This window comes from Loxodonta africana, chromosome X (assembly GCF_030014295.1).
Source record: "Loxodonta africana isolate mLoxAfr1 chromosome X, mLoxAfr1.hap2, whole genome shotgun sequence".
Lineage (NCBI taxonomy): Eukaryota > Metazoa > Chordata > Mammalia > Proboscidea > Elephantidae > Loxodonta > Loxodonta africana.
The window spans coordinates 152,786,840-152,814,702 of NC_087369.1; the positions used below are offsets into that span (position 1 = coordinate 152,786,840).

A 27,863-nucleotide genomic window follows, 5' to 3' on the forward strand; every position below is an offset into this window, starting at 1 on the left:
AGACATCCACTTGTGGTATTTCTGTTATAGCAGCACTGGATGCCTAAGACATTATCGCTTTCACTTACTGCAAATTTCTTCACCTCTCTGATGTGTGTGTGTGTGTGCGTGAATGAACAGTGAAGGAACTTCAGAATTATACAATTCTGGGTTTTAGTAGGGAAAAGTAAACTTGAGCCCTGACTTTCACTTGACTTTGACAGTAACTTTACCCTGGATCCACAGAATTATAGTGTTAGAAGGAGCCTTAAGAAAGAGTTAAGGGATTAATTCTTAAGGTATAAGCACTTACATCTTCGACCTCTTATAACAATACTCCTGAATCCAATCCACAGCCCCAGGCCTTCTACTCTGTCACAGTCACAATCTATTTTGATGCAATTCATTTTATTTCTACATTTCTCCACATCCTGCTTCTCCTGCCTAAGGAACCCTCCAAGTAGATTTCTGCAGCTAGTTAGGAGTTATTCTCTGATGTTCAAATAGTTAGCACAGCTCTTCCAAAGCTTCTGGTCCAGCTCCCTGCAATAGATACTTATAGATTCTGCTGCTTGAGACCCCTCAGAGAAGAGTCCATTAGCATCCCATTGAAGCCCTGTTCTAGGGCTTCATATCCCTCTCCGGCCAGAAACTTCTATGTTGAGTGAAAGATTTTTTTTTTAATTTAGAATCTTTAGTTTAATTTTCCAGCACTATGAAAAAAATCTGACAATATTAACATAGTTCAAATGAACTATGTTTTTCCTTTGCCACAGTTTAACCCTAAAAATGATAAATCCATTCAACTCGATCTGGCCTTGAGTTGTGTGCTATGCCTCTGTGGGTGGGCAAGCACACGCTCACTGCAATGTGAACTTCTTGCCTTGCATCCTTTATTCAGTGCAGACATATAAGGAGAGGTCAGCCTTTATGTTCATGCTCAGATTTTGCTTCTCTTGAGGTCTACATGACCAGCAAATTCATTTTTTTAAAAAACTCAAATAGGCTTGTTTGGTACCATGTATACAGTTTTGGACCTGGCATCTTACCAATGCTTTCGGGGTTTCCAGTTTTTCAAAGGGTAATCATTATTTTTGTGTCTCTGTTCTGGACTCTAGGTTTTCTCCTTCTCTGTTATAGGAAGACAACATCAGTTCAAGCAAGGGAGTTCTGAAATGTGTGAATCCCTTAGGCTATATGGTGCAAACAAGTTGGATGAATGAGACCTATTTGGAAAGAGGAAATAGCGGCATCTTGCTGAGCCTACAGCATAAGGAACAGGGACAGTTCATTCCATTAGAGCTAGATGGGTGTCATCAATAAGATCAACAGGACAGCAGCTCAATAAAATCAGCCATATTCAGAGAATGACAAAAGCTGGTTTTGAGCTACTAACACAGGAGGCCAGGCAGGGCAACTAATGTTAAATTAGCAAAATGCCTCTGAGAGTCAAGCAAGGGGAACAGGAATCAAAACTAAAGATAAAATAGTCCAATTCTGCAGTGTCTAGAAGTCGCCATAGCCACTGTGTGGAATAAGTTGGTCATTTTAATGTATTAAACACTTTTAGGCGGTGTTAGCTAAGAATTTGAAGAATCTAAGAAGAATATGCACTGTGACTACACCTCTCTGGGCCTCTGCTTTGTCATCTGTAAGATAGGGATTTAACCAGAGTTTTTCAGGGCTATATTAAGGTCTATCATTCTGATTCACTCAGTTGATTTACAATTCAAATTTATAATTTGTATCTACTATGAAAGATTATGAAAGAGGTGGAAACCCTGGTGGTATAGTGGTTAAGTGCTACAGCTGCTAACCAAAAGGTCGGCAGTTTGAATTCACCAGGCGCTCCTTGGAAACTCTATGGGACAGTTCTACTCTGTCCTATAGGTTCACTATGAGTCGGAATTGACTCGATGGTAATGGGTTTGGTTTTAGGTTATGAAAGAGGGAGCATAAGTCCCAAGTCATGGGTCATAGCTGAAATTCTCTGACGTGGAAAAGTGGGAAAACTTGTTTCTTCCTAGTCACCTAAAGTCTGGAGATAAAAATGCCATCCCTTGGGACAGTAACGGAGCAGAGACATAGGTGAAAGGGATAAATTTCCTGGCTCTTCCAAAAGCAAAGAAGTTTCCTGAATAAACTGAATGATTCGAAGGCCAGCGTAGCAGGGACAGGGGTCTGGGGACCATGGTTTCAGGGGACATCTAAGTCAATTGGCATAACCTATTAAGAAAACGTTCTGCATCCCACTTTGAAGAGTGGCGTCTGGGGTCTTAAACGCTAGCAAGCGGCCATCTAAGATGCATCTATTGGTCTCAACCCACCTGGATCAAAGGAGAATGAAGAACACCAAGGACACAAGGTGATTACGAGCCCAAGAGACAGGAAGGGCCACATGAACCAGCAACTACATCATCCTGAGACCAGGAGAACTAGATGGTGCCCGGCTACAACCCATGACTGCCTTGACAGGGAACACAACAGAGAACCCCTGAGGGAGCAAGAGAGCAGTGGGATGCAGACCCCAAATTCTCATAAGACCAGACTTAATGGTCTGATTGAGACTAGAAGGACCTCAGTGGTCATGGCCCCCAGACCTTCTGTTGGCCCAGGACAGGAACCATTCCCGAAGCCAACTGTTCAGACATGGATTGGACTGGACAATGGGTTGGAGAGGGATGCTGGAGAGGAGTGGGCTTCTTGGATCAGGTGGACACTTGAGACTATGTTGGCATCTCCTGCCTGGAGGGGAGATGAGAAGGTGGAGGGAGTTAGAGGCTGGCAAAATGGACAAGAGGGGAGAGAGTGGAGGGAGAGAGCGGGCTGTCTGATTAGGGGGAGAGTAATTGGGAGTGCATAGCAAGGTGTATATAGGTTTTTGTGTGAGAGACTGACTTGATTTGTAAACTTTCACTTAAAGCACAATAAAAATTATTTAAAAAAATTTCCTGCTTCTTGAGTTACTAGGTAGTATTCTCTATCTGCAAGTCTCCAACACAAGAATTGCTTAAAATCCTTTAATGCAAAACTCAAAGGGTAACTGCCAGCAAACAAATATATTTATTAAATTTCCCTTAATAAAAGGGGTAGAGTTTGTAATCGTGAAACTGGAATGCCTCCTGTACCTTTCAGTTTTTCAGCAACAACACTGCATTCGTGATCTGAATAGTGGACCACAGGGGGTGGGGATGGTGGGCGGAATCTTTCTTCTTCCAGCCTTCGGCGGTGGCGCTCCTCTCTTGCTAGCATGCGCTGTTTACATTCCCACTCATACAGGTCATCTCGAGCCTGCGCAAAGTCAACGTGGAGCCGGCCTGTGTCCTTTTTGTCAGTGCTAGAGCCCAGACGAATGCGGTAACCTAAGTTTACAAGAAGGAGAAACAGAGAGAGGGGTGTAAGAACAGCAATGTTTCAGATGTGGTTGCAGCAGTTTCAAGTGACCTAGTAACACCAGATTCTCTCCCCACTACTAGCAAGGTGAGTGTCATGGATTGAATTGTGTCCCCCCAAAATATCTGTCAACTTGGCTATGTCCTGATTCCCAGTATTGTACGGTTGTCTACCGTTTTGTCATCTGATGTGATTTCCCTATGTGTTCTAAATCCTATCACTATGCTGTAATAAGATGGATCAGTGGCAGTTATACTGATGAGATCTACAAGATTAGATAGTGTCTTACTAATCTCTTTTGAGATATAAAAGAGAGAAGTGAACAGAGAGACGTGTGGACCTCATACCACCAAGAAAGCAGCGCTGGGAGCAGGGCGTGTCCTTTGGACCACAGGTCCCTGTGCTGAGATACTCCCAGACCAAGGGAAGACTGATGATGAGGACCTTCCTCTAGAGCCATTAGAGAGAGAAAGCCTTCTCTTGGCACTGAGGCCCTGAGTTTGGACTTCTAGCCTACTAGGCTGTGAGAGAATAAACTTCTGTTTGTTGAAGCCATCCACTTGTGGTATTTTTGTTATAGCAGCACTAGATGACTAAGACAGTGAGCCACCAAAAGACTTAGATTACAGCCTCATCTATGATAACAGTTTACTTAGTGTTCTATGGCTTGGGCCCTTCTTGTTCTTAGGAGTTCCATTCCTCCATCTGTCACCTACCTCTGGCAGAAGGCAGCTCTGTGGGTAATAGTATGAACAATGAGCCCTATGTGGCACTAAGGCTGGGAAGAAAAGGTGGCCCTGAACTGTAGTGTCTTTGGAGAACTTCACCAAGACTATCAGCCCCACCACCGCACAGCATTTTGGTAAAATTTAAACATATCAGCTCAGTATTTCCATCCTTAAAATTGCTTCCTAGCTGCATTTGGCAACTCTGAAGCATTCTGTTATGGAAAAAAAACTTAGATGTGATGGGGAGTGGTGACACATGTGACGTGTAGCTTTGGATCCTTGAAAAAAAAAAGTGCGATTGCGATATAGTGGTATAGGACTGGGATTCAGAAAACCAGGATTCAAACCCCCATCTCTACTTTTTTGCCAGCTATACTACCCAAGTCTTTTAATAAAAAATGGAGAAAAAACAGTTACTAAATACTTTCTAAGTTTCAGGAGCTGAGCTAGATGCTTCCACATACATTTATCGCCTTTCATTTTCAGCACAGTTTCACAGAGTAAGTATTTTACAGAAGAGAAAACTGAGCATCAGAGAGGTTAGAGAGGTTAAGTGGCTTTTCCAGCGTCAAATAACTAGCAAATGGTAGAGGTTGGGACTTGAATCCAGGACATTAGACTCAAAATCCATCATGCATTCCACAATTCCAACCTGCCTCTGAAGAATAATATCCAACAAAGACTTCTGCTTCTGGTCAAGAGAGATACAGGACTGGATTGACCCTTATGCCTGAACCAGCTACAAATCTGGACGAAATATATCAAACAATGTTTTTGAAGACATTGGACACCAGGCAATGAAGGACAATCATCTCTGAGAGACAGGAACCAAATGAAGCAATCCCTATGATTGCCCCAGCTTATTGCCTGGGCTGCAACGCAGGGAGGGGAACTCTGGCAGAGACCAGTGATCTCCCTGAGTGGAGGTGATAGAACCAGGAGTCCAGGGAGGCTAACGCAGATAGAGATTACAAGGCAAGGTACTGGAAAGAAAAAAGGCGCACAGAGAAAAACTTCAGAGAGCTATAGAGGGTCCTCCTGTATTACGTGGCTAAGTACTGATGATTACATGTGTGTACAGAAACTATACAAGGAGTAGAGGGAACAATCCCTGAAGTTCACGCAGATTGAGAAGAATTCCTTTTCTCATCAGCCAGAGCAGGACAACCCTTAATTCACGGGGCATTGGGTAGGGTACTCAGGAGTGTTTTTGCCTCAATAGTGAACTAAACACTGCTCTGGTCCTGCCTAACAAACTAACACGTAAAAGGACCAAAAGGTTTCCAAGTTACTTAACTGCATCCCAGAACAAAGTTCAACATTTATAGGAATAAAAAAATATCTGGCACCCAACAAGTTAAAATTCACAATGTCTGATATCCAATAAAGGACCTGTGGTGGCACAGTGGCTAAACACTCGGCTGCTAACTGAAAGGTTGGTGGTTTGAACCCACCAGCCGTTCTGTGGGAGAAAGATGTGGCAGTCTGCTTCCATAAAGATTTGCAGCCTTGGAAGCCCTATGGGGGCAGTTCTACTCTGTTCTGTAGGGTTGCTATGAGTTGGAATCGACCCAATGGAAGTGGGTTTGGTTTTTGGTTGGGCATCCAATAACAAATCACCAGGTATGCAAGAAGCAGGAAAACATGACCTATAATAATGATAAAAAAAATCAGTCAATCAAAAGAGATTCAGAAGTGATACACACGATAGAATTAATAGACAAGGACATCAAGATGATTATAATTGGATTCTACATGTTCAAGAAGGTAGAGAAAAAAATGAACATATTAAGTTGAAACACAAAAGTTAAAAAAAAGAGTAAAAAATCTAACTTTCAGAGATTCAAGCTACAATATCTGTGTTAAAAAAACATCACTCAATAGGACTGATGGCAAATTAGACATTGTACAAGGAAAGATTAGTAAACTTGAAGACAGCAACAGAAACTACCCAAAATGAAACAGAGAAAGAAAAAACAATTTCAAAAATCTAAAGGGCCTCCATGAGCTATGGGACAACTTTAAGAGGCTTAAAACATGCCTAATTGAAGCCCTGAAAAAGAGGAGAGATGGGAGAGAACAGAAAAATATATTTGAAGAAATACGGGCAGAAAACTTTCCAAACTTGATGAAAACTATGAACTCACAGACCCAAGCAGTTCAATGAACACCAAGTACAAGAAACATGAAAAAATTATACCAAAGCACATCACAATCAAATTGCTCAAAACCAGTGATAAAGAGAAGAGCTGAAAAGCTGCCATAGGAGAAAAGGCACATTATGCACAAGAAATAAAGATAAGGATCACATCATATTTCTTTTTGGAAACAATGCAAGAAAGAAGATAGTGAAGCAACATGTGAGAGAAAAAAACAAGGCAAAAGCTGTCAACCTGGAATTCTATACCCAGAGAAAATATCTTTCAAAAACAAAGGTGAAGTAGGTGCTTTTTCATACACACAAATGCTGAAAGAATTCATTAGGAGCAGATCTGCCCTATAAAAAAATGTCAAAGGAAATTCAGGCACGAGGAAAATGATACCAAATGGAAATCTGGATCTATATGAAGTAAGGAAGGGCATACATAATGTATGATTCCATTTTATATAAAGCTCTAGAAAATGCGAACTAATCTGACAGCAGATCAGTGTTTATCCGGAGAGGTGGGAGGGAGGGGCAGGGAGAAGAGACTACTGGGCATTAGGAATCTTTTGGGGGTGATGGGTATGTTCATGATTTTTATTGTGGTTGTGGTGTCACAGGTATATGCATATGTCAAGTCTTATCAAATTATATTTTTGAAATATGTGAAGCTCACTGTATGTCAATTATACCTCAATAAAACTGTTAAAAAAAAAAAAGAATAATACCCAGTAATCCTAAAACTGCCATGAAATTCTCTTTAGAAAGAGGAAGGATACATTTCATAAGCAAACATTTCTAGGGCCCTTTACACTACACCTTCAGAGCCATTCATCTTATTTAATTCTCAGAGCTATCAGCCAAACGGGGCTAATAATGATTACCTTCTCTATTCTCACAGGATTGTGGAGATGACCAAATGAGAGAAGGATGAGAGCTCTGTGTCAACAACACTAAAGAGGCTATGAGGTGGGCATGCTGGGCACCGTGCCAGCTCCCAAACGTGTTTGACTCCAATAGAAAAAAAAATGATTTCAATATTTTTCTAGACCTTTTTGCAAGGAATTTTTGTTTGTTTTAACCTTTTCATTTTACAACGTGGGATAAATGCCATCCAAGTCAGGGGATTTCTAGCACTTGTGAACTTTCAGGCTGCAAGTTCACATTTAAAGGGTAAGATTTAGTTGTTTTCACATCGCTAGTTGTGATCCCCTTTCCTTCAGCAGCCCTGAGAATGGTTCCAGGAGGTGGTTGTTAACAGGTGCTGATTTCAATGGTGCTTAGATGGACACTTCCCGAGAATCATGCCGTCTTTTATGTACAATGGTGCAGGGGTTTTCGAGACCTTTAAGTTCTTATGAAAACAGTCTATTGTGGAATGCTCTGCTATTGTTGCTAAGTGCTGTCGAATCTTCAGTAGTTAGCTTCCACAGAACTTGGTAACTGTAATGAGTCTTCAACATCTGCCTCCTCCTCTCCTTCCGCCTGATACTAGCCTACTTTTTCAAACTCTTTTCTTTAGCCTATCCCAACAGGCTTCTAACTGATCTCCTCTCCTCTTTTCTCCCCTCTAATTCATTTTACACAGAGCTGTCAGATTAATCTTTCAGAAACAATCATCTTCCTTGTTCAAAAATTTCTTCAACAATTCCCTATTAGCTGCGGAGTAAAACCCCCACACCCATCACTACATGTTAGTCTATTTTATCTTCTTCACAGCACTTATTAGAACCTGATATTAGCTACTTATTTGCATATATCTATAATATAGATATATATATATCATTAAGAGCTTGGCTGCTAACCAAAAAGTCAGTAGTTCGAATCCACCAGCTACTCCTTGGAAACCCTATGGGGCAATTCTATTCTATCCTATAGGGTTGCTATGAGTTGGAATCCACTCGATGGCAATGGGTTTGGGTTTTGATATATATAACATATTTTTCCATCTCCAGAATGTAATCTCCTTGATGGCAGGAAGTATGTCTGTCTTGGTGTTTGCTGTATCCCCGGCAGCCTTCCATTCTGCCTGGCAGTCAATAAATATCTGATAACTAACTGACTTCCATAACTATTTTTTAAGTCTCTACTTTGTGCCAGGTTATGTACTAGGTGCTGGGGATTCAAAATTAAATGAGACACAGTCCCTGCCCTTGAGAAGTTCACACTCTGGTGGGCAGAGATGACATATAAAGGGACAGTCCCAGTATAGTGTAATAGGTGCCATGTTAGGAGGAAGCACAGAGGAACAAGTGCCTAAACCAGCTTGGAGTAGAGTGGGGAGATAAGTCAGAGAAAGCTTCCCAGAGGAGATTGTGCTTAAGCTAGAACTTTAAGGTGTGAAGATATGTGTGTGGGAAGGTAGAGGTGAAAGAGGTAATTCCAGTCAGAGAAAAAGGCATAAGACACCATGACACGTTATGGGAACTAGAATTAGCATGGTTCGAACACTGTGTGAGGACTGGGAGATGATACAGAAAGGTAGGAGGACAGCAGACAATCAATGCCTTTGCATGCCACATGTAAGGAGTATGGCATTATCCCATAGACAACTGGGAGCCACAGGAGAGCTTAAAAGGAAGAAGTGGGCTGCTAACATGCGTTTTCCATCTCTGAAGACAAGAGGGTTAACATTAAGCCCAAACTTTAGCTGCCACAGATGCAAATAACGCTAGTCCCCAATCTCTCTGTTGTGTCTGATGGACACAACCCTCACAACTAATCACCTACCCGACAGATAAAGGGCTTTGTCCACCATATACTCTTCAGTAAAGCGAATGTGGCAAAAGTTCTTTTTGCTCTTCCGAATAGCAATGATCTCTCCACACTGTTCAAATACTTCCACGATGATCTGCTCTGTCCCATTTTCAGGCAGGCCACCCACAAAAACTGTTTTGCATCCTGGTGGTCTCTCTCGGGTTGCAGGAGGTGGAAGATCTGTATAAGGGCAAAAAGCATTTGAAATTAAAATGTTTGCTTGGGACAGAACTCTTAGAAACCTAACATTTCCCAGAGATAGCCCTACTGTCCCCATCGAACTTTTGCCTAAGAGTGCCAGAGTATGTGGCCTCCAAGGTACTTATTCCTGATCAACAACAAATTGGTTGCATGAGCCTGAACATCACTTTATTCAATCGTTTGTTGACCATGATGTCTAGAGGATAAAGACCCAGGCCCATCTGTTCGTCTCATCCAGATTTCTTTAGTTTTTTTTTTTTTTCACTTTTGTTGTGACATCCAACAATGCTCAATTTTCAATTGTTTCTAATAAGATGACAGTTAATGGCTGGAAAACTCACTCAGTTTAACTCTTACTTTCAGGAGTTCTCAGAACCAGGGTCCCGAGAGAAGGGGTTTGTTTAATTCAGATTGTATTTACAATGAACTCTTTGTGTTCATGCTTACTGAAAGAACTGTTTCAGGATTAATTTGACAATGATGGAGTATTTACAAAAATATTTACAGTTGCCAGAATGATGCGGTTACCAAAGTCAGCCAGAGTAGAAATCATTCCCTTTTTTGTTTTCTGATGTCAGTGAGCCCTTCCTCAAACTCCTTGCTGAAGAGGTGAGGTCAGGGTCAGTCACACAGCATTTAGAAGGAGGAATGAAAGACAGCAGGAAAAGTAAGCTCCTCTGGGAAATCATTAACTAAAGTGAGATAAATTTGGCCATAGAGAGTCATTAAACACCTACTTAATGAGATGATTCTCCCTCTGCTTAAAAATATACTTTCTACTCACTCATACATAAACCCTGTCATATCTGCCAGATCCTTGTTGCTATTTATATGTATCAAAGCATTTTCCAAGTAAAATCCTACAGTTCATAGCCCAAAAAAACAAAGCATGATGGCCATGGGTTTTTCTAGTGTTGCTTTTGTATCAGCAAGGATTTATTTTGTGTAATCCGTTCTTTTCATTCAGCTCTTAACAACAATTTGCCCCGCTCAAGATTTGGAGAGCTCAACAACCAGTGATCACAGCTCACATGCAAAAATAAATGAGCCTCACTTGTAGATTAGGCCAATGTCCCGACCTGATAGTTATCCAAGTTGGCAAGTGGTTGATCTGGGAGCTTCCTTGCGTGTCAGCATCTCTAGCTTCCTCACTTCGTTACCACTGTCTGTCTTAATGGTGTGGCTCAGAATCACCAGTTTCTCATGATGTGCCCTTTCCCCCTCTATTTAGTAGATAAAAAGGGTATAGGGATTCAAGGAACTTATACATTTTCTGTTCATTTTTTAAATGTCTGTAATTTCAAGAGTTGATTGTACTGGATTTTGTTCTACGTGAGAGGTGTGGAGAAAAAGAGAAGATAACCTAGTGAGCAAGAATTTAAAATGTCTTAGTCATGGCCACTGAAGAGGTTGCAGTTTTGGCCAAAAAGAGGAAGATGAGGTCCAGAACTTGCCTGAGACTTATGCTTCTGAGTTTTTAAGACCTGGAAGGGATTCTAGATGTCACTTTCTACTTTGGTGGCAAATCAGAATCAACTTGGGAGTCAAACAAACAATGACTGGGACCCACCCAAGAGAGTCTGATTTGATTAGTCTGGGTACACCTGGGCATTGGATTTTCATTTTAAAACCTTCTTAGATAATTCTGATGTGTAGCTAGGGTTGAAAACTACTAATGTAGTCTATGCCTCTCATATTACCTAAGGAAAAACCTTAGTTGAGTGAGATTAAGTGAGTTGTTCAAGGTCACCACATCAGATAAAAGACAAAGAGCATAAACTTGGAACAGGTAAACCTAGATTTAATCTTAACTCAGTTACTCACTATCAGTATGGCCTTGGAGGAAAGTATATAACCTCTGAGAACCTCATTTTTTTCATCTGTAAAATAAGGATACTACTCCCTACCTTGCAGGTGGTTGTAAGGATAATTCATAATATACTGTCTATAGGAAACCCTGGTGGCGTAGTGGTTAAGTGCTATGGCTGCTAACCAAAAGGTCAGCAGTTCAAATCTGCCAGGCACTCCTTGGAAACTCTATGGGGCAGTTCTGCTCTGCCCTATAGGGTCACTATGAGTTGGAATCGACTCGATGGCAGAAGGTTTTTTTTTTTATACTGCATATGGTATAGTGCCTAGTACTTGGTAGGTTTCCAATAAGCAGTAGTCATTATATTGCTATTATTATTTGCTATTACAGAACCCAGGTTTCCTAATTCCCAATCTAGGGTTTTCTAAAGCCCTACCACAAGTCCAGAGGGAATAATAGCTATGACCTCACCTTGTCAACTCTCAGCTCCTTCCTTTACCCAGATCTTTAGACAAGGGTAGTGTTGGGAAAGAAGAACACTTATGGAGAGAAGTATCTACAGCTGTGAAATAATATGGTTTTGACCATGGAACACAATTCTGCCACTTACTACAAAGATAAGGAATCTTTAAGAGCATTCATACAGTTAGAACTATGTTTTTAAAACAAAGGCTTGAAAATAAAATTCTGTCTTAGAATAAAAGTCTTATGAAGTTTGCTATTTTTTTTTTATGGTAAAGGATCCTTTTGTGAAGCAAAGAATCACTTTTTTTAAGATAACAGACCTACTTACCAAAATAAAGAAGAAAAATATAAAGTCTCACTAAAAAAAAAAAAAATCTACAAAAACAAAAGAAATGAAAAGGAAATCCACAAACAAAAGGAATTCAGCATAGGAGAGTAAGACGAACAAAGAAAACGTTAGCACCACAAAAAAAAGCACTACAAAATGACAGCAAATAAACTCACATCTATCAATAATTACACTGAATGTAAATGGCCTAAATGCACCCATAAAGAGACAGAGAGTGACAGAATGGATAAAAAAACAGGATCCATGAATATGCTATTTACAACAGACACACGTTAGAAACAAAGACGTAAATTTATTAAAAAATCACAGGATGGAAAGAGATATATCAAGCAAACAGTTATCAAAAGAGAGCAGGAGTGGCAATACTAATCTCAGATAAAATAGACTTTAAAACAAAATCCACCATAAAAGACAAAGACATGCACTATAAAATGATTGAAGGCACAATCCATCATGAAGACGTAGCCATAATAAACATCTACACAGCTAATGACAGGGCTCCAAAATATATAAAACAAACTCTAACAGCACTGAAAAGAGAAATTGACAGTTCCACAATAATAGTAGGAGACTTCAACACACCACTCTCGGTAAAGGACAGAACATCTAGAAAGGAACTCAGTAAAGATACAGAAGAGCTATAGGGCACAATCAGCCAACCTGACCTCATAGACATATATACAACACTCCACCCAACAGCTGCAAAGTACACATTCTTTTCCAATTCACATGGAACGTTCTCCAGAATAGACCACATCTTAGGCCACAGAGCAACCCTCAATAAAATCCAAGACACTGATATAATACAAAGTATCTTCTCTGACCACAGTGCTATCAAAGTAGAAGTTAACAACAGGAAGAGCAAAAAAAAAAAATCAATTACATGGATACTGAATAACAACCTGCTTAAAAACCACTGAGTAATAGAAGAAATCAGAGACAGAATAAAAAAAAATTCCTAGAATGGAACAGGAATGAAAACATATCAGACCAAAACCTTTGTGACACAGCAAAGGCAGTGCTCAGAGGTCAATTTATAGCAATAGGTGCACACATCAAAAAAGAAAGGGACAAAATCAAAACTTCAGCTACACACTTGAACAAATAGAGAACAGCAAAAAAAGCCCACAGCCACCAGAAGAAAGGAAATGATAAAGATCAGAGCAGAAATGAATGAAATAGAGAACAGAAAAACAATAGAAAGAATCAACAAATCCAGAAGTTGGTTCTTTGAGAGATCAACAAAATTGACAAACCACTGGCCAAAATGACAAAAGAAAAACAGGTGAGGGTGCAACTAACCCAAATAAGAAATGAAATGGGGGACATTAAAACAGACCTAGCTGAAATAGAAAGGATCATAACAGAGTATTAACAAAAAATTATACTGCAATAAATTTCAAAACCTAGAGGAAATGGAAAAATTTCTAGAGACCCCCTACCTACCCAAACTAACATAATGATGTTGAAAATCAGAACAGAATCATAACAAGAGAAGAGACTGAAAAGCTAAGAAAAAAAATTCCCAACAAAAAAAGTCCTGGCCCAGATGGCTTCACCAAAGAATTCTACCAAACATTCAGAAAAGAGCTTATGCCAGTACTACTCAAATTATTTCAGAACATAGAAAAGGAAGTGATACTTCCAAATTCATTCTACGAAGCTAGCATAACCTTTATACCAAAACAAGGCAAAGATACCACAAAAAAAGAAAATTACAGACCAATATCGCTCATGAATATAGATACAAAAATTCTCAACAAAATTGTAGCCAATAGAATTCAGCATCATATCAAAAAAATACTATACCATGACTAAGCTGGATTCATACCAGGTATGCGAGGATGGTTCAACATTAGAAAATCAACCAATGTATTCCACCATATAAATAAAAGGAAAGGAAAGAATCACATGATCATCTCAGTAGATGCAGAAAAGGCATTTGACAAAGTCCAACACCCATTCCTGATTAAAAACTCTCAATAAAATAGGTATAGAAGGGAAATTTCTCAACATAATAAAGGGCATCTATGCAAAACCAATGGCCAACACTATTCCTAATGGAGACAGACTGAAAACATTCCCCTTGAGAACAGGAACAAGACAAGGATGCCCTTTATCACCACTCCTATTTTTTTTTTTTTTTTTTTTTAAATTTTTATTAAGCTTCAAGTGAACATTTACCATTCCAATCAGTCTGTCACATGTAGGTTTACATACATCTTACTCCCTTCTCCCACTTGCTCTCCCCCTATTGAGTCAGCCCTTACAGTCTCTCGTTTCGTGCCAATTTTACCTTCTTCCATCTCTCTCTATCTTCCCATCCCCCCTCCAGTCAAGAGTTGCCAACACACTCTCCCGTGTCCACCTGATTTAATTAGCTCGCTCTTCATCAGTATCTCTCTCCCCCCCACTGACCAGTCCTTTTCATGCCTGATGATTTGTCTTCGGGGTTGGTTCCTGTCCTGTGCCATCAGAAGTTCTGGGGAGCATTGTCTCTGGGATTCCTCTAGTCGCAATCATACCATTAGGTGTGGTCTTTTAATGAGAATTTGGGGTCTGTATCCCATTGGTCTCCTGCTCCCTCAGGAGTTGTCTCTTGTGCTCCCTGACAGGGCAGACATCGATTGTGGCCGGGCACCAACTTGTTCTTCTGGTCTCAGGATATTGTAGGTCTCTGGTTCAAGTGGCCCTTTCTGTCTCTTGGGTTCTTAGTTGTCGTGTGACCTTGGTGTTCTTCCTTTGCCTTTGCTCCCGGTGGGTTGAGACCAATTAATGTATTTTAGATGGCTGCTTGTTGGCATTTAGGACCCCAGGTGCCACAATTCAAAGTGGGATGCAGAGTGTTTTCATAATAGAATTATTTTGCCCATTGATTTAGAAGTCCTCTCAAACCAAGTTCCCCAGACCCCAGCCCCTGCTTCGCTATCCTTTGAAGCTTTCATTTTATCTCGGAAACCTCTTTACTTTTAATCCTGTCCAATTAGGCTGACCTTCCTTGTTTTGAGTGTTGTCTTTCCCTTCACCCAAAGCAGTTCCCATCTACAGATTGATCAATAAAAAGCCCTCTCCCTCCCTCCCTCCCTCCCTCCCCCCTTTGTAACCACAAAAGTATGTGTTCTTTTCCATTTTTTCTATTCCTCAAGATCTTATAATAGTGGTCTTATACAATATTTGTCCTTTTGCAACTGACTCATTTCGCTCAGCATAATGCCTTCCAGATTCCTCCATGTTATGAAATGTTTCAGAGATTCGTCACTGTTCTTTATCGATGCGTAGTATTCCATTGTGTGAATATACCACAATTTATTTACCCATTCGTCCATTGATGGACATCTTGGTTGCTTCCAGCTTTTTGCTATTGTAAACAGAGCTGCAATAAACATGGGTGTGCATATATCTGTTTGTGTGAAGGGTCTTGTATTTTTAGGGTATATTCCGAGGAGTGGGATTTCTGGTTTGTATGGTAGTTCTATTTCTAACTGTTTAAGATAACGCCAGATGGATTTCCACAGTGGTTGTACCATTTTACAATCCCACCAGCAGTGTATGAGAGTTCCAGTCTCTCCGCAGCCTCTCCAACATTTATTATTTTGTGATTTTTGAATTAATGCCAGTCTAGTTGGTGTCAGATGGAATCTCATCGTAGTTTTAATTTGCATTTCTCTAATGACTAATGATCGAGAGCATTTTCTCATGTATCTGTTGGCTGCCTGAATATCTTCTTTAGTGAAATGTGTGTTCATATCCTTTGCCCACTTCTTGATTGGGTTGTTTGTCTTTTTGTGGTTGAGTTTTGACAGAATCATGTAGATTTTAGAGATCAGGCGCTGGTCTGAGATGTCATAGCTGAATATTCTTTCCCAGTCTGTAGGTGGTCTTTTTACTCTTTTGGTGAAGTCTTTAGATGAGCATAGGTGTTTGATTTTTAGGAGCTCCCAGTTATCGGGTTTCTCTTCATCATTTTTGGTAATGTTTTGTATTCTGTTTATGCCCTGTATTAGGGCTCCTAGGGTAGATCCTATTTTTTCTTCCAAGATTTTTATCGTTTTAGTCTTTATGTTTAGGTCTTTGATCCACTTGGAGTTAGTTTTTGTGCATGGTGTGAGGTATGGGTCCTGTTTCATTCTTTTGCAAATGGATATCCAGGTATGCCAGCACCATTTGTTAAAAAGACTATTATTTCCCCAATTGACTGACACTGGTCCTTTGTCAAATATCAGCTGCTCATACGTGGATGGATTTATATCTGGATTCTCAATTCTGTTCCATTGGTCTATGTGCCTGTTGTTGTACCAGTACCAGGCTGTTTTGACTACTGTAGCTATATAATAGGTTCTGAAATCAGGTAGGGTGAGGCCTCCCACTTTCTTCTTCTTTTTCAGTAATGTTTTGCTTATCCGGGGATTCTTTCCTTTCCATATGAAATTAGTGATTTGTTTCTCTATTCCCTTAAAGTATGACATTGGTATTTGGATTGGAAGTGCGTTGTATGTATAAATGGCTTTTGGTAGAACAGACATTTTTACTATGTTGAGTCTTCCTATCCATGAGCAGGGTATGTTTTTCCATTTAAGCGTGTCCTTTTGAATTTCTTGTAGCAGAGTTTTATAGTTTTCTTTGTATAGGTCTTTTACTTCCTTGGTAAGATTTATTCCTAAGTATTTTATCTTCTTGGGGGCTACTGTGAATGGTATTGATTTGGTTATTTCCTCTTCGGTGTTCTTTTTGTTGATGTAGAGGAATCCAAGTGATTTTTGTATGTTTATTTTATATCCTGAGACTCTTCCAAACTCTTCTATTAGTTTCAGTAGTTTTCTGGAGGATTTCTTAGGGTTTTCCATGTATACGATCATGTCATCTGCAAATAGTGATAGCTTTACTTCCTCCTTACCAATCTGAATACCCTTTATTTCTTTGTCTAGCCTAATTGCCCTGGCTAGGACTTCAAGTACGATGTTGAATAAGAGCGGTGATAAAGGGCATCCTTGTCTGGTTCCCGTTCTCAAGGGAAATGCTTTCAGGTTCTCTCCATTTAGAGTGATATTGGCCGTTGGCTTTGCATATATGCCCTTTATTATGTTGAGGAATTTTCCTTCAATTCCTATTTTGGTGAGAGTTTTTATCATAAATGGGTGTTGGACTTTGTCAAATGCCTTTTCTGCATCAATTGATAAGATCATGTGGTTTTTGTCTTTTGTTTTATTTATGTGATGGATTACATTAATGGTTTTTCTGATATTAAACCAGCCTTGCATACCTGGTATAAATCCCACTTGATCAGGGTGAATTATTTTTTTCATGTGTTGTTGGATTCTATTGGCTAGAATTTTATTAAGGATTTTTGCATCTATGTTCATGAGGGATATAGGTCTAAAATTTTCTTTTTTTGTAATGTCTTTACCTGGTTTTGGTATCAGGGAGATGGTGGCTTCATAGAATGAGTTGGGTAGTATTCCGTCTTTTTCTATACTTTGAAATACCTTCAATAGTAATGGTGTTAAGTCTTCTCTGAAGGTTTGGTAGAACTCTGCAGTGAAGCCATCTGGGCCAGGACTTTTTTTTGTTGGGAGTTTTTTGATTACCATTTCAATCTCTTTTTTTGTAATGGGTCTATTTAGTTGTTCTACTTCTGTATGTGTTAGTTTAGGTAAGTAGTGTTGTTCCAAGAATTTATCCATTTCTTCTAGGTTTTCAAATTTGTTAGAGTACAATTTTATGTAGTAATCTGATATGATTCTTTTGATTTCATTTGGTTCTGTTGTGATGTGGTCCTTCTCGTTTCTTATTCGGGTTATTTGTTTCCTTTCCTGTTTTTCTTTAGTCAGTCTAGCCAATGGTTTATCAATTTTGTTAATTTTTTCAAAGAACCAGCTTTTGGCTTTGTTAATTCTTTCAATTGTTTTTCTGTTCTCTAATTCATTTAGTTCAGCTCTAATTTTTATTATTTGTTTTCTTCGGGTGCCTGATGGATTCTTTTGTTGCTCACTTTCTATTTGCTCAAGTTGTCGGGACAGTTCTCTGATTTTGTCTCTTTCTTCTTTTTGTATGTGTGCATTTATCGATATAAATTGGCCTCTGAGCACTGCTTTTGCTGTGTCCCAGAGGTTTTGATAGGAAGTATTTTCATTCTCGTTGCTTTCTAAGAATTTCCTTATTCCCTCCTTGATGTCTTCTATAACCCAGTCTTTTTTCAGGAGGGTATTGTTCATTTTCCAAGTATTTGATTTCTTTTCCCTAGTTTTTCTGTTATTGATTTCTAGCTTCATTGCCTTGTGGTCTGAGAAGATGCTTTGTAATATTTCGATGTTTTGGATTCTGCAAAGATTTGTTTTATGCCCTAATATGTGGTCTATTCTAGAGAATGTTCCATGTGCGCTAGAAAAAAAAGTATATTTTGCAGCAGTTGGGTGGAGAGTTCTGTATAAGTCAATGAGGTCAAGTTGGTTGATTGTTGTAAGTAGGTCTTCCGTGTCTCTATTGAGCTTCTTACTGGATGTCCTGTCCTTCTCCGAAAGTGGTGTGTTGAAGTCTCCTACTATATATGTGGAGGTGTCTATCTCACTTTTCAATTCTGTTAAAATTTGATTTATGTATCTTGCAGCCCTGTCATTAGGTGCGTAAATATTTAGTATGGTTATGTCTTCCTGATCAATTGTCCCTTTTATCATTATATAGTGTCCTTCTTTATCCTTTGTGGCGGATTTAAGTCTAAAGTCTATTTTGTCAGAAATTAATATTGCTACTCCTCTTCTTTTTTGCTTATTGTTTGCTTGATATACTTTTTTCCATCCTTTGAGTTTTAGTTTGTTTGTGTCTCTAAGTCTAAGGTGTGTCTCTTGTAGGCAGCATATAGATGGATCGTGTTTTTTTATCCAGTCCGTGACTCTCTGTCTCTTTATTGGTGCATTTAGTCCATTTACATTCAGCGTAATTATAGATAAGTAAGTTTTTAGTGCTGTCATTTTGATGCCTTTTTATGTGTGTTGTTGGCCATTTCATTTTTCCACATGCTTTTTTGTGCTGAGACGTTTTTCTTAGTAGCTTGTGAGATCCTCATTTTCATAATGTTTAACTTTGTGTTTATTGAGTCGTTACGTTTTTCTTGGCTTTTTTCTTGAGTTATGGAATTGATATTCCTTTTTGTGGTTACCTTTTTATTTACCCCTATTTTTCTAAGTAAAACCCTAACTTGTATCCTTCTATTTCGCCTTGTATCACTCTCCATCTGGCAGTTCAATGCCTCCTATATTTAGTCCCTCTTTTTGATTATTTTGATCGTTTAGCTATTGATTTCCATGATTTCCTGTTGTATGTATTATTTTGTTTATTTATTTATTTTTTAGAATTAGTCTTAATTTGTTTGTTTTTGTGCTTTCCCTGTTTGAGTTGCGTTGATATCAGGACGTTCTGTTTTGTGTCCTTGTATTGTGCTGGTACCTGATATTATTGGTCATCAGGCCAAACAATCTCCTTTAGCATTTCTTGCAGTCTTGGTTTAGTTTTTGCAAATTCTCTAAACTTGTGTTTATCTGTAAATATCTTAATTTCTCCTTCATATTTCAGAGAGAGTTTTGCTGGATATATGATCCTTGGTTGGCAGTTTTTCTCGTTTAGTGCTCTGTATATGTCGTCCCATTCCCTTCTTGCCTGCATGGTTTCTGCTGAGTAGTCTGAACTTATTCTTATTGATTCTCCCTTGAAGGAAACCTTTCTTTTCTCCCTGGCTGCTTTTAAAATTTTCTGTTTGTCTTTGGTTTTGGCAAGTTTGATGATGATATGTCTTGGTGTTTTTCTTTTTGGATCAATCTTAAATGGGGTTCGATGAGCATCTTGGATAGATATCCTTTCTTCTTTCATGATGTCAGGGAAGTTTTGTGTCAGGAGTTCTTCAACTATTTTCTCTGTGTTTTCTGTCCCCCCTCCCTGTTCTGGGACTCCAATCACTCGCAAGTTATCCTTCTTGATAGAGTCCCACATGATTCTTAGGGTTTCTTCATTTTTTTTAATTCTTTTATCTGATTTTTTTCCAGCTATGTTGGTGTTGTTTCCCTGGTCCTCCAGAAGTCCCAGTCTACATTCTAATTGCTCGAGTCTGCTCCTCTGACTTTCTATTGCGTTGTCAAATTCTGTAATTTTATTGTTAATCTTTTGGATTTCTACATGCTGTCTCTCTATGGATTCTTGCAACTTGTTAATTTTTCCACTATGTTCTTGAATAATCTTTTTGAGTTCTTCAACAGTTTTATCAGTGTGTTCCTTGGCTTTTTCTGCAGTTATCCTAATTTCATTCGTGATATCTTTAAGCATTTTGTAAATTAGTTTTTTATATTCTGTATCTGATAATTCCAGGATTGTATCTTCATTTGGGAAAGATTTTGATTCTTTTGTTTGGGGGGTTGGAGAAGCTGTCATGGTCTGTTTCTTTATGTGGTTTGATATGGACTGCTGTCTCCGAGCCATCACTGGGAAACTAGATTTTCCCAGTAGTCAGCTAAAAAAAAATGCAGTCAGATCCCTATCTGAATTCTCTCTCTGGCTCCGGGTATTCGGATGTTAATGGGGTCGCCTGGGGAGGGTGGGGGAGGGATCTGAGAGCTAGGAGTGTAGCACCACAGAATATAGAGCTGAACACCACGTTCACGCTCCGCCCCCGTTTGCCAAAATCCGGGCTGGACGGGTCCCTGGCTAGGACACTGCTTTCCTTGCTCGAAAACCAGTCCCTTCCTCCTGGGGACTTCCTCCGGTGCGCGGCACCGCTCGTGGGCACTGGGTGGGCGTTTCCCGCACGAACGGGTGGGCCCGCCCCCAGGGTCTATTCAGGCGATTATAATTAGATCCCGCGGTCACGCCCCGCCTGTGCGCGCGCCCAAATCCCAGCGGGATGACTTCCGGGTTGAGACGCTGCTTTCCCTGTTCGGGAACCAGTCACTTCCTCCCCGGGACTTCTCCTTCCGGAGCGCCACACCTCTCGCGCGAACTGGGTTGCGTCACCTGCACGGCCAGGTGGGCCCGCCCCCTGGGTCAATTCAGGGCAATAAAAATGGACTCCGTGCTCACGCCCCGCTCGTGCGCGCGCCCAAGCCCCAGCAGGACGGAACCCCGTCTGGGACGCTAGTTTCTGCGCTTCGGGACCAATCAGTTCCTCCGCACGGCCAGGTGGGCCCGCCCCCTGGGTCAATTCAGGGCAATAAAAATGGACTCCGCGCTCACGGCCCGCTCGTGCGCGCGCCCAAGCCCCAGCAGGGGGCACTTTGTCTGGGATGCTACTTTCTGCGCTTTGGGACCAATCAGTTCCTCCCGGGGACTTCTCCTTCCAGTGTGCCGCACCTCTCGCGCAAACTGGGAGGGCGTCACTCGCACGACCAGGTGTTCCCGCCCTCTGGGTCAATTCAGGGTAATAAAAATGGACCCCGCGCTCATGCCCCGCCCGCGCGCGCGCGCGCGTGCCCAGATCGCAGCGGAATGGCTCCCCGTCTGGGATGCTGCTTTCCCTGTTTTGAGACCAGACACCTCCGGGGATTTCTCCCTCTGGTGTGCCGTGCCACACGCGCGGACTGGGTGCGCGTCCTCCCGCACGAACGCGTGGGCCCCGCCCTGGGGTCACTCCAGGGAAACACAGCTGACCCCCCCCCCGCGCGCGCCCCGTCGGCTTCTCGCCTAACTCCCGGCGGACAGCAGGGCACCCCAGCTGGGACGCTGTTCTCCCCCCTCTCAGATCAGTCACTGCCTCCCGGGTGTTTCTCCCTCCGGCTGCGCCCCTACGCCGCCCGCGCCAACCTGCTAGGCTTCCTCCCGGGATGGGTTCGGGGGGGAAGGGGTGGGCCCCCTTTCTGTGCCGTCTGCCCCCCTGGGCTCTGCCCCAGATCGAGCTCCGAAGGTCACCTGCCTGGTGCGCTGGCTCCTAGTTCTGAAAACAGTCGCTGTCTGCCCGTATTTGTTCGTCCTCCGTCTCTAAGTCTGTGCTTGTTGTTCAGAGTTCATAGATTGTTATGTATGTGATCGATTCCCTTGTTTTTCCGAGTCTTTGTTGCAAGAGGGATCCGCGGGAGCGTCCACCTAGTCCGCCATCTTGGCCCCCTCTCCTCACCACTCCTATTTTAACACTGTGCCGGATATCCTAGCTAGAGCAATAAGGCAAGAAAAAGAAATAAAGGGCACCCAAATTGGTAATGAAGTTAAACTGTCCCTATTTGCATATGATATGATACTATACATAGAAAACCCAAAAGGCTCCACAAGAAAATGACTGGAACTAAGAGAAAGATTCAGAAAAATAGCAGGATACAAGACAAACATACAAAAATCAGTTGGATTCCTATACACCAATAGAGAGAATAATGAAAAAGAAATGAGAAAAACAATACCATTTATAATAGCCCCTAAAAAAATAAAATACTTAGCAATAAATTTAACCAGGGATATAAAAGACCTATACAAAGAAAACTACAAAATACTACTGCAAGAAACCAAAAGCGATCTACGTAAGTGCAAAAGCATACCATGCTCATGGATAGGTAGACTCAACACTGTGAAAATGACAATTCCACCCAAAGCAATTTACAAATACAATGCAATCCCGATCCAAATACCAGTAACATTCTTTAAAGAGATGAAAAAACTTATCATTAACTTTATATGGAAAGGGAAGAAGCCCCAGATAAGTAAAGCACTATTGAAGAAAAAGAATAAAGTAGGAGGACTCGCACTACTTGACCTCAGAACCTACTATACAATCATGGTAGTTAAGACAGCCTGGTACTGGTACAATGACAGATACATCAACCAGTGGAACAGTATTGAAAACCCAGATGTAAATCCATCCACCTATGGTCACCTGATCTTCAACAAGGGCTCAAAGTCCATCAAATGGGAAAAAGACAGTCTTTTAAAGAAATGGTGCTGGCAAAACTGGATGTCCATCTGCAAAAAATGAAACAGGACCCATACCTCACACCATAGATAAAAACTAATTCAAAAATGTATCAAAGACCTAAATGTAAAGCCCAAAACTATGAAGTTCATAGGAGAAAAAATAGGATCAACACTATAGGCCCTAATACATGGTATTAACAGGATATAAAACACAACCAACAACACACAAACTCCAGAAGATAAGCTAGATAACTGGGATCTTCTAAAAATTAAACACTTATGCTCATCAAAAGACTTCACCAAAAGAGTAAAGAGAGAACCTACACGCTGGAAAAAAAAATTTGGCTATTACAAATCAGACAAAGATCTAATCTCTAAAATCAACAAGAAAATCCAACACCTCTACAATAAAAAGACAAATAATCCAATTAAAAAATGGGCAAAGGAAATGAACAGACACTTCACCAAAGAAGACATTCAAGTGGCTAACAGACACATGAGGAAATGATCACTAGCCATGAGAGAAATGCAAATCAAAACTACAATGAGATACCATCTCACCCTGGCATTACTGGCAAGAATCAATAAAACAGAAAATAACAAATGTTGGAGAGCCTGCAGGGAGAAGGGAACTCTTATGCACTGCTGGTGGGAACGCAAAGTGATACAACCACTTTGGAAGATGATACGGCACTTCCTTAGAAAGCTAGAAATAGAAATACCATATGATCCAGCAGTTCTACTCCTAGTAATATATCCTAGAGAAATAAGAGTCATCACACAAATAGACATATGCACACCTGTGTTCACTGCAGCATTGTTCACAATAGCAAAAAGATGGAAACAACCTAGATGCCCATCAACAGATGAATGGATAAACAAACTGTGGTACCTACATGGAATAGAGTATTACACAACAATAAAGAACAATGATGAAATCTGTGAAGCATCTCATAATATGGATAAATCTGGAAGGCATTATGGTTAGTGAAATAAGTCAATCAAAAAAGGACAAATATTTTAAAAACTCATGAAAAGGTTTACACAAAAAAAGAAACAATCTTTGATGGTTATGAGGGATGGGAGGGGTGGGAATGGAAAAACACTAAACAGACAAGAGGTAAGTGGTAACTTTGGTGAAGGGTAAGACAGTACACAATACTGGAGAAGAGGGCACAACTTGTACAAGGCAAGGTCATGGAAGCTCCATAGATACATCCAAACTCCCTGAGGGACCAAATTGCTGGGCTGAGGGCTGTGGGGACCATGGTCTTGGAGAACATCTAGCTTAATTGGCATAACATAGCTTATAAAGAAAATGTCCTAATTCTACTGTGCTGAGTAGTGTCTGGGGTCTTAAAAGCCTGTGAGTGACCATCTAAGGTACTCCACTGGTCCCACCCTATCTGAAGCAAGGGAGAATGAAGAAAATCAAAGACACAAGGGGAAAGATTAGTCCAAAAGACTAATGGACCACATCTACCACAGCATCCACCAGACTGAGTCCAGTACAAAGAGATCATAACAGGGGGTCTCAGACAGAGCTGGAGAAAAATGTAGAACAAAAGTCTAACTCAAAAAGAGAGACCAGATTTGTTGGCCTGACAGAGACTGGAGAAACCCTGAGAGTATGGCCCCCGGACACTCTATCAGCTCAGTAATGAGGTCACTCCTGAGGTTCACCCTTCAGCCAAAGATTGTTATTGTTGTTGTTAGGTGCCTTCGAGTTGGTTCCGACTCATAGCGACCCTATGCACAACAGAACGAAACACTGCCAGGTCCTGCGCCATCCTTACAATCGTTGTTATGCTTGAGCCCATTGTTGCAGCCACTGTGTCAATCCACCTCGTTGAGGGTCTTCCTCTTTTCTGCTGACCCTGTACTCTGCCAAACATGACGTCCTTCTCCAGGGACTCACCCCTCCTGAAAACATGTCCAAAGTATGTAAGACACAGTTTCGCCATCCTTGCCTCTAAGGAGCATTCTGGTCGCACTTTTTCCAAGACAGATTTGTTCCTTTTTTTGGCAGTCCATGGTATATTTAATATTCTTTGCCAACACCACAATTCAAAGGCGTCAACTCTTCTTCAGTCTTTCTTATTCATTGTCCAGCTTTCACATTCATATGATGCGATTGAAAATACCATGGCTTGGGTCAGGTGCACATTAGTCTTCAGGGTGACATCTTTGCTCTTCAACACTTTGAAGAGGTCCTTTGCAGCAGATTTGCCCAATGCAATGCGTCTTTTGATTTCTTGACTGCTGCTTCCATGGCTGTTGATTGTGGATCCAAGTAAAATGAAATCCTTGACAACTTCAATCTTTTCTCCGTTTATCATGATGTTGCTCATTGGTCCAGTTGTGAGGATTTTTGCTTCCTTTTTGTTGAGGTGTAATCCATACTGAAGGCTGTGTGGCCTTTGATCTTCATTAGTAAGTACTTCAAATCCTCTTCACTTTCAGCAAGTAAGGTTGTGTCATCTGCATAACACAGGTTGTTAATGAGTCTTCCTCCAATCCTGATGCCCCGTTCTTCTTCATGTAGTCCAGCTTCTCGGATTATTTGTTCAGCATACAGATTAAATAGGTATGGTGAAAGAATACAACCCTGACGCACACCTTTCCGGACTTAAACCAATCAGTATTCCCTTGTTCTGTCCGAACAACTGCCTCTTGATCTATGTAAAGGTTCCTCATGAGCACAATTACGTGTTCTGGAATTCCCATTCTTCGCAGTGTTATCCATAGTTTGCAGTCGAATGCCTTTGCATAGTCAATAAAACACAGCTAAACATCCTTCTGGTATTCTCTGCCTTCAGCCAGGATCCATCTGACATCAGCGATGATATCCTTGGTTCCACGTCCTCTTCTGAAACCGGCCTGAAATTCTGGCAGTTCCCTGTCGATATACTGCTGCAGCCATTTTTGAATGATCGTCAGCAAAATTTTGCTTGCGCGTGATATTAATGATATTGTTCTATAATTTCCACATTCAGTTGGATCACCTTTCTTGGGAATAGGCATAAATATGGATCTCTTCCAGTCAGTTGGCCAGGAAGCTGTCTTCCATATTTCTTGGCATAGACGAGTGAGCACCTCCAACACTGTATCCGTTTGTCGAAACATCTCAATTGATATTCCATCAATTCCTGGAGCCTTGTTTTTTGCCAATGCCTTCAGAGCAGCTTGGACTTCCTCCTTCAGTACCATCGGTTCCTGATCATATGCCACCTCTTGAAATGGTTGAATATCAACTAATTCTTTTTGGTATAATGACTCTGTGTATTCTTTCCATCTTCTTTTGATGCTTCCTGCATCGTTTAATATTTTCCCCATGGAATCCTTCACTATTGCAACTCGAGGCTTGAATTTTTTCTTCAGTTCTTTCAGGTTGAGAAACACCGAGCGTGTTCTTCTCTTTTGGTTTTCCATCTCCATCTCTTTGCACATGTCATAATACTTTACTTTGTCTTCTCGAGAGGCCCTTTGAAATCTTCTGTTCAGTTCTTTTACTTCATCAATTCTTCCTTTTGCTTTAGCTGCTCGACGCTCAAGAGCAAGTTTCAGAGTCTCCTCTGACATCCATCTTGGTCTTTTCTTTCTTTCCTGTCTTTTCAATGACCTCTTGCTTTCTTCATGGATTATGTCCTTGATGTCATTCCACAACTCGTCCGGTTGGTCACTACTGTTCAATGCGTCAAATCTATTCTTCAGATGGTCTCTAAATTCAGGTGGGATATACTCAAGGTCATATTTTGGCTCTTGTGGACTTGCTCTGATTTTCTTCAGTTTCAGCTTGAACTTGCATATGAGCAATTGATGGTCCGTTCCACAGTCGACCCCTGGACTTGTGCTGACTGATGATATTGAGCTTTTCCATCGTCTCTTTCCACAGATGTAGTCAATTTGATTTCTGTGTGTTCCATCTGGCGAGGTCCATGTGTACAGTCGCCGTTTATGTTGGTGAAAGAAGGTATTTGCAATGAAGAAGTCGTTGGTCTTGCAAAATTCTATCATTCGATCTCCGGCATTGTTTCTATCACCAAAGCTGTATTTTCCAACTACCGACCCTTCTTCTTTATTTCCAACTTCCGCATTCCAATCGCCAGTAATTATCAATGCATCTTGACCGCATGTTTGATCAATTTCAGACTGCAGCAGCTGATAAAAATCTTTTATTTCTTCATCTTTGGCCCTAGTGGTTGGTGCGTAAATTTCAATAATAGTCGTATTAACTGGTCTTCCTTGTAGGCGTATGGATATTATCCTATCACTGACAGCATTGTACTTCAGGATAGATCTTGAAACGTTCTTTTTGACGATGAATGCAACACCATTCGTCTTCGAATTGTCATTCCCAGCATAGTAGACTGTATGATTGTCCGATTCAAAATGGCCAATACCAGTCCATTTCAGCTCACTAATGCCTAGGATATCGATGTTTATGCATTCCATTTCATTTTTGACGATTTCCAATTTTCCTAGATTCATACTTCATATATTCCAGGTTCCGATTATTAATGGATTTTTGCAGCTGTTTCTTCTCATTTTGAGTCGTGCCACATCAGCAAATGAAGGTCCCGAAAGCTTTACTCTATCCACGTCATTAAGGTCAACTCTACTTTGAGGAGGGAGCTCTTTCCCAGTCATCTTTTGAGTGCCTTCCACCCTGAGGGGCTCATCTTCCAGCACTATATCAGAGAATGTTCCGCTGCTATTCATAATGTTTTCACTGGCTGGTGCTTTTCAGAAGTAGACTGCTGGGTCCTTCTTCCTAGTCTCTTAGTCTGGAAGCTCAGCTGAAACCTGTCCTCCATGGGTGACCCTGCTGGTATCTGAATACCGGTGGCATAGGTTCCAGCATCACAGCAACACAGAAGCCCCCACAGTACAACAAACTGACAGACACGTGGGGAAGCCAAAGATTAGACAGGCCCATAAAACAAAACAAGATTAAAGGGCCACACCAACCCAGGGGCAAGGACTGAAAGGCAGGAGGGAACAGGAAAGCTGGTAAAAGGGAATACAAGGTCGAGAAGGGAGAGTGTTGACATGTCGTGGAGCTGTTAACCAATGTCATAAAACGATATGTGTACTAACTGTTTAACGAGAAACTAGTTTGTTCTGTAAACCTTCATCTAAAGTAAAATAAAAATAATAATT

At 40.8% G+C, this 27,863-nt stretch overlaps 1 protein-coding gene across 7 annotated transcripts in view; it reads right to left on the bottom strand.

Annotated features, from left to right (window-relative positions):
* ENOX2 (ecto-NOX disulfide-thiol exchanger 2) overlaps window positions 1-27,863 on the bottom strand; it is a 351,546-nt gene that overhangs the window by 48,297 nt on the left and 275,386 nt on the right. For all 7 annotated transcript variants that reach the window (XM_064277591.1, XM_064277590.1, XM_064277586.1 and 4 more), the window contains 2 exons: window positions 8,974-9,180; window positions 3,108-3,341 (listed from right to left, as the gene is read on the bottom strand). In XM_064277591.1, coding sequence (XP_064133661.1) covers window positions 3,108-3,341; window positions 8,974-9,180 — 441 coding nt within the window. The remainder of the gene's footprint in view (window positions 1-3,107; window positions 3,342-8,973; window positions 9,181-27,863) is intronic.